The 7,192-nt window shown below is 41.9% G+C and overlaps 1 protein-coding gene across 1 annotated transcript in view; it reads left to right on the top strand.

Moving 5' to 3' along the window:
- The first annotated feature begins 5,596 nt into the window (after positions 1-5,596).
- Positions 5,597-7,192, top strand: part of TYR (tyrosinase) — a 50,644-nt gene continuing 49,048 nt past the window's right edge. The window contains exon 1 of the mRNA XM_075491145.1: positions 5,597-6,439. Within this exon, the coding sequence (XP_075347260.1) occupies positions 5,597-6,439 (843 nt within the window). The remainder of the gene's footprint in view (positions 6,440-7,192) is intronic.

Here is a 7,192-nt window from a genome sequence, read left to right as displayed (position 1 = left end):
GACTGGCCTTGCCTCTCCCCTAGTTGTTTCCACCACTAGTTTTGCATGAGTTAGAGTGCTTGTCTGACCCCTCAGCAGGCCAGTTCCCCTTGGAAAATAAGCAGAACATTAACCCAGCAAAAAATATGAATAGTTTCCTTGTAGGTTGCTAAAAAACTTTCTGTGCTTTCAGCCTCAGTGAGCTGTTAGATGAGACAGGGATTTCCTGAACCAGCACGCTATTATCCACCTAGTTAAATCTGGGACCTAGCCTGCTATCAAGGCCAAATTCACATATCAGCCACACAGTAGTAAAAAATTGAATGAAACTTTTCCTCTGAAAGCTGGTAGGAAAGCATTCAGACCCACTTACCAAAATTTCCACTCTGCCCAGCGTGCTCCCAAAGGCCAGAAGCCAGGCTGCCTTTCAGCAAAGAGCTGAAAGCAGAGGTGAAGTGTAAGCGGAGTGTGACAAAACTATAGAAAATATGGCTTCAGCATCCCCCTTACATGCTGTCCTGTCATCAAGACCGATAGATATCAGATAAGTTTTGTGTCTCCTGTAGCAAAAACCCAAATCATGTAGATTGTAGATCGATAGGTTAGTAACTACTTTCATACAATCTTCAGTCTATGACAGGGGAAACCTGCCTTTTGTCTTTTGCTGCTGTTTCTATACTTTTATTGCTCTGATTGCATCAACGCCTCTTCTCCCTTGCTTTGGACTGCAGATCAATGACTTTTCTTCTTACTCCTAGATGTTGCCTGTAATATTTAGTCTATGTTTTCGGACCAGTTTGAATACCTATTTTCTGGTGCACTGAGTCTGTCTCTAGGGCTCCCAGTATCAGATCAAAAGTAACACAGACACATAATAAAAGCACTGATCCAGTAAAACTCACTGGTTCAATGTCGTTAAAATAGATAGATTAATTTTGTGCCAGCAGGCTTTGTGACCAATCAAATATCATCTGTCCACACCTTTATACTTTTGCTAGAACAAGTATTTCTTCTCTTTGCATGCACTGTAAAACCCATAAAACAATAGCACTGGCCTTGTGTTCTCTGACTGATTCAACAACACCGAGGCTGGGGATTTATGCATGGACTAGGTTACATTAGGATCAGGAAGGGGGTTGATCTGCTAACACAAAGATTGCTGTCCATAACCGTGATAACCCAACTTTAGCCTGGGAAACCAAATACACCTGTGAATTCTTTCTGCAAGAGTTCAGGGGTAAGGCTGGCTAGGGTGACAGGAGTGCTTTGAATTGCTGCATAAGTCAAGCTTAATTGAACATTGCACTGAATTTCAGATTAGGGGCCCAACATCCCATTCATGGCTGAATATGCCCATGATTACATCTATCAGACCATCAGCTGTGTGGACTGTATATTAGGAATGCCAGTCCCGAGTTAAAAGTTGGTTACTTACAGCATTCAGAATCATTTTTGAGCATAGGGTTGTCCTTTCATACATCCAAACGGGTGTTTAAGCCTTATCTTCAACTACTGTACCAAAAGGTGTGGAGGTCTTTGTCTTAGGCTAAAAAGCTTGTGGGAATTTCTAGCCTGCTTCTTAGTAAAGAACTTTGATTAGTCGGAGTAAACTTATTGAAATTCTTACTTTCTAATCAGAAACTTGGGTTTTTTTCCACCTAAGGATAAAAAGTTGATTATAAATAGAAATTGAATGTTTTCCTCTTCCTTGTGTAATGTTTAAATGCCTAGCTGCTTCATGGCTCTTAATGATAAGCAGGACTCTTCTTAAACTTCCTCTCTTCATTCATCAGTAACCAGGAGATGGATTTTCTGTTCTGGTTTTGACCACAACATAGTATCTATGACGTGTCACCATCCTACATCCACTCCCGTTTTCTTTCTCCTGGGGGCCAGGAGCCAGATTTGGCTCACTGCCAAACTACTGAGGAGCCCGATAGCTCCATCTGGCACACGGGTCATGGGACAAGGGAAAAAAACGATGCTTTGTCCTTCTGCTACATGAAATGTGAGCTCAGTAGGAGCTCAGGAAAACATCTGAAACCACGTGCCTTATGCAGTGCATACAAATGCTGATGCTGAACAGCAAGTAACAGGTAAGGATCAGAGAGCACAATCTGAGCCTACTGGTTTGTCAGACTGAATTCCCTGGCTGCTTAATAGACTACCTTTCCTTCCATTTGTCAGTGCTCTCTCATTGTCAAAAGGTCCTTGTACTTATCCATCTCAAATAACCGTGTATTTTTTTTTCTCTTTTTCTCTTGACAGTTTTTCTTTCCACTGGAACTGAGCGGCACCAACTTTTTCTATCCAGCCTTCATTTCTTAACAGTTTTATACTTTAAAAATAATTACAATTAAAAATTATTCTCCATTTTCCCATCCCAGATTTCATTTTTTCCCCGCTCAACATAGACAACTGGACCTTAAAATCCCCACAGAATTCCTAAAAAGTGTTAGCAAGCAATATTGAGAGATACTTTCTTCATGGTGTCATCCAGCTATCAGAATTTTTAAAACCCACTAATATTACTTGAAACTTTGATTACTTCAGTATCAGCAGCCCACAAGTGAAATTTCATGTGACATCTTCCAAAAGGAAGAAATGATCTTTTGAAGATCATCCCAGTCAGATCTGAGGAGACCAAGAGTTATTTTTATGAGGTAATATGAGCCCCCATTCAATGCCATTATTTTTATTTGGATTGTTCCTTTTCTTTGTCCATAACCACTCAGAAATCCACAAGACTTATCTATACAAGGTTTGGTTTAGCATTGCAGCATAGTGCTGAAAATCTGACCCTAATGCCACAAGCAAGCCAGCATGAAAACTTCAGGAAGACATCTCACTACTCTGTGTCTGGGCATTTTCCTTCCAATGACTATTGACATCTCTATAAAGCACTTAAGGGCCTTGCAATGAAAACACAAGTTAGATTTTAAATACTGTCATTACTGTGCTACTCTATTAGACTGAAACCAATACTTTAACTGATTTAGTTGCAAACTTTAGGGTGGAGTTAAGATTTAGGGACATGAGGCAGAGCCCCATGCTAGTTTGTTGTTGAAGGACGCCTCTACAAGACCCAACTGTGAAGTGATTCCTGGTCATTTATGCTTTGGAATCAAGTAAAGTTGGATAGGGCCACCAAACACCTGTCTTTCATGGTTTTGGATACAGAAAGTGGTGTGCCTTAGCCATGCTGATCTTACCGTCCACCTAGCATTTGTGTACCTTAAATGAGTAAATCTTGACCCATACTCATATGTGGAGACCCAGGTGTGAGAAATGGGTCTCTTGGAGCGTATGGCAAAATGATGCCAATCCACTGGCAGAACGCAAGGGAAAGAGTTCTCAGTCAAAAAGACTAAAGTCAACTTATGCACAAACTTCATGCAGATGTGATGGCTTTGTTAGGCGAACAATGAAATAAAGAGTGCTGGGTTGAAGCACAAGAGAGATGGAAAGTCCCATGAGGTGTTTTTAATGAAGATAATTTTGCCCAGACGCAGCATGTAAGGTGTGACTGTCTCATGTTTTGGTGACTCTACAGTCACGCATGGGAATAAGAACACATATTTTCTTACTTGTTTAATGCTGTTGATATATGGAAAGTTTGATTTCTCAACTACTATCTGAATCACTGACAGTTATTCAAAACAGGACTCTGCTCAATAGAAGGTCAAGAAGGGTGTGTGCTGCTCCTGTCACATTCCTCATTCAGAGTTTCTCATTCATACCATTTCACAGGGGACTCCTCTGTTAACCAGCTGCTTCAGAAACTTGTCATATGACAACTGTCAAGGCTCAAAATCTTATTTTTTTAACATTGAACACAAAATCTCATTTGAATATAAAAATAGGATATTGAATGTATTTGTGTGTATGACTGTCTGCCTAAATATATATTTGAGGGCTTTTCTGGTTCGCTGTGAGGATCTACCTCAAGCCTTCCTGATCCCTGTAGCTTTTCAGTGAAAATTAAAAAATATATAACATTATCCTCAGAGATGGGTCTCTTCTCACAAATAGTAGTTTTGCACTAGCCTCCTGGCAGGAACAGTAAACAAAATAAATTGCAAAGGTTTCCCAAACAGCCAGGCACAGAGAAAATAAAATAAATCAAACGAGTAACATTTCTGTGATGAAATCTGTTTTACAAGCCTAGCATGGAAACCAGGGGAATCAGTCAAACAATAGCAAACATCAGCCTGTGGTTAGAAATATTTTTTGAAAAAGCAACTCCTTTTCCTTTGCCCTTCTTGCTCCAAGCTCCCCCATCACAGGCTCCCTGGCAGCAGGACTCAGGGATAATCTCCTGGAATACCTGACGCGTAGAAGCCAACAGGATTAAAGTACCTCGTGCTCCTCAGCACGGTCATGTGATGACCTGCTGATCCCAGCAAAAGGCATCGTTTCCCAGCAAAGTTCTCACTTCATTTGCCTATAAGTTGTTCCTGCCCTGCTGGGATTCTCCCTAAGCATAAGGAAATAATTCACAATGCTTTTAGTGAAAAAATAAAACCAACAAAACCACTCTTACTAATAACAGTGGTAGCTGAAGAAGCCTGTGGATAATTCATATGCAATTTGCCCAGCAGTAAAACAACTGATTCCCTTTGCTTCAAGGGGCAACTTCAAAGAATGTCTGACTTCTAATGCCACCCATACACCTCTGTTAGCTCTGATCGGGCTAATGTGTAAGAAGAAAGAGGTGGGTGGTCTGCAGGCTGCCCAGTAACATATTGAATAAAGAACACAGATATGTTTTTTGCAAACTGATGGGAGAAAAACAGGAGTCGAGGTTTTTTCTTCAGGTCCGGGGACAACTGCTTAAAGTGCTTTCTGCAAATCTATTGGCAGATTGCCTGTATTCCCCACAAAACTGGAGAAGTTTTGGGTGTAGATTTTGGTATGGCATTAACTGACAAAGTGCTATGGATTCTAGGGGAACAAAAAATTATTTTTTTCTGAAAAGTTTATCACTTCGCTTGTGAAGTTACTTTTCTGTTTGCTGGCCCAGGAAAGGCAGCTTAAACTGAAATATAAAAATCCCAAGCCAAACCATTTATTCTGGTTCTGCCCTACATTCACACCTAATCTGACCACATTTTATGTTTGCTTCCTCTTAAAAAAATAGATAGCTTACCCCCAAATTGTTTATTTTCTCATTTTTAGGTTCACTGTGCTTATTTAACCGATCAGATTCTTCTGGGTCTTTTTTTAAACAACTATTTACTCTAAGGAGGAATTTGAAGAGCTGACAATTGCTTCTGTGTCCAAATGTTAATTTTACTTCCTCTCCAATTGCCAGAGGAAAGCAATCATGTGCTAGGCAGAAGATGAAAGTTTATAATAACTGCCTGTATTCTGAAACCTGTAGGGGGTGGGGAAAAAAGTCACTTGGCTTTCACCCAGAACATGTGATAATCACATTAACCCTGAAGTGTGTTTCGTGTGTAAATGCACCCAGGGTAGGAATGGGGAAGGACATTGGAGGGTGCACTGTAGCAGAAGTCAGCGGTGAAGCATTCCTGGTGGAGGGGAGGAATTCCTTTCACACCCAGGACTTTGGATGGGTCAGAGAGAACACTCCATGCACTGAAGCGTAATGCTGATGCTCTCCTGCTGCTCTGTGAGGATGTCGCTGTTTGCCATGGGTTTTCTGCTAGTCATCCTTCAGCGGTCCACTGGGCAGTTCCCCAGAGCCTGTGCAAACACACAGAGCTTGCTGAGGAAGGAGTGCTGTCCCCCCTGGGATGGAGACGGGTCCCCTTGTGGGGAGCTTTCCAGCAGAGGGTCCTGCCAGAACATCCTTCTCTCTCAGGCTCCGCTGGGACCACAGTTCCCTTTCTCAGGAGTGGATGACAGAGAGGACTGGCCGTCTGTATTTTACAACCGGACATGTAAATGTGAAGGCAACTTCATGGGATTCAACTGTGGGGAGTGCAAGTTTGGTTTCTCAGGACTCAACTGCACTGAAAGGCAACTGAGAACAAGAAGAAACATCTTCCAGCTCACCACCAGTGAGAAGGACAAGTTTCTTGCCTACCTTAACTTGGCAAAGAACACCCCTAGCCGGGACTATGTTATTGCTACTGGCACATATACTCAGATGAACAATGGCTCCAACCCCATGTTCAGAAACATCAACGTGTATGATGTCTTTGTGTGGATGCATTATTATGCCTCTCGAGACACACTCTTAGGCGGGTCCAATGTGTGGCGGGACATTGATTTTGCCCACGAAGCCCCTGGTTTTCTGCCTTGGCATCGGGTCTTTCTGCTGATGTGGGAACGTGAGATCCAGAAGATAACAGGTGATGAGAACTTCACCATCCCCTACTGGGACTGGCGAGATGCAGAGGACTGTGTGGTCTGCACTGATGAGTACATGGGTGGCAGACATCCCACCAACCCTAATTTACTCAGCCCAGCATCATTTTTCTCCTCGTGGCAGGTAAGGACAGGCCAAGGGAAAAGGGAAGGGAAAGGCTGATTGTGCCAGAATTATCCTACCTGAATCTAGGCACTTAAGTGAGGTGCACAAGCTGGGAGCTTAGCCATGCTGCATTCCCTTAGGTGTTCCTGGAGAGAAAGTAAGCACTATGAGAGAGCAAATCAGATTTTATGTGGACTTAATCTTCATTTAGAGCTGTTCATTTGTATCTTTGTCTCTTCTCTCTCTGACTGTAGGATTTAGGCTGCTTAATTAAGAACCTGAAGTTAAGGTGGAAGGAGGAAAGTATGCCTTTGTGTTCAGACATGGCCTTTAGCATGCTAAACAGGCTTGGGTCTGCTGAAGCAGTCAGGTGAGAAAAGGCAGGATTTATGTACACAAATTGCTAGCACGCAACCATTGCAAGACAGTTGGTGACTGAATGATGGAAACAGAACCAAAAGTTTTCAGAGGCTCTACCCCTCTCCCAGTGCCTTCTTCCATCCAAGAGTTAAAAACTCTCCAATTAAGCTTGTCTGCTTTCAAATTAAACAAACAAATAAACAAACAAACAAATGAAATCTTTAGACTGTAGAAGAACCAGATGTGTAATTCACATCAGCAGTTCAAAAGATATATAAGAAGTAATCTCTGTTGCTCAAAGGGACTAAGTAAACTCAATAGCTATTCCTGCCACTTAAAAGCACTGCAAATTAGTCTGTAAACCAAGGTAAATTTACATATTTACATAGGTGATATGTTCTATATAGCTGA

This window comes from Mycteria americana, chromosome 1 (genome assembly GCF_035582795.1).
Source record: "Mycteria americana isolate JAX WOST 10 ecotype Jacksonville Zoo and Gardens chromosome 1, USCA_MyAme_1.0, whole genome shotgun sequence".
Classification (NCBI taxonomy): Eukaryota; Metazoa; Chordata; class Aves; order Ciconiiformes; family Ciconiidae; genus Mycteria; species Mycteria americana.
The sequence above is the reverse complement of the archived record's forward strand: the minus strand, read 5'-3'. Positions and strand labels throughout refer to the sequence as shown.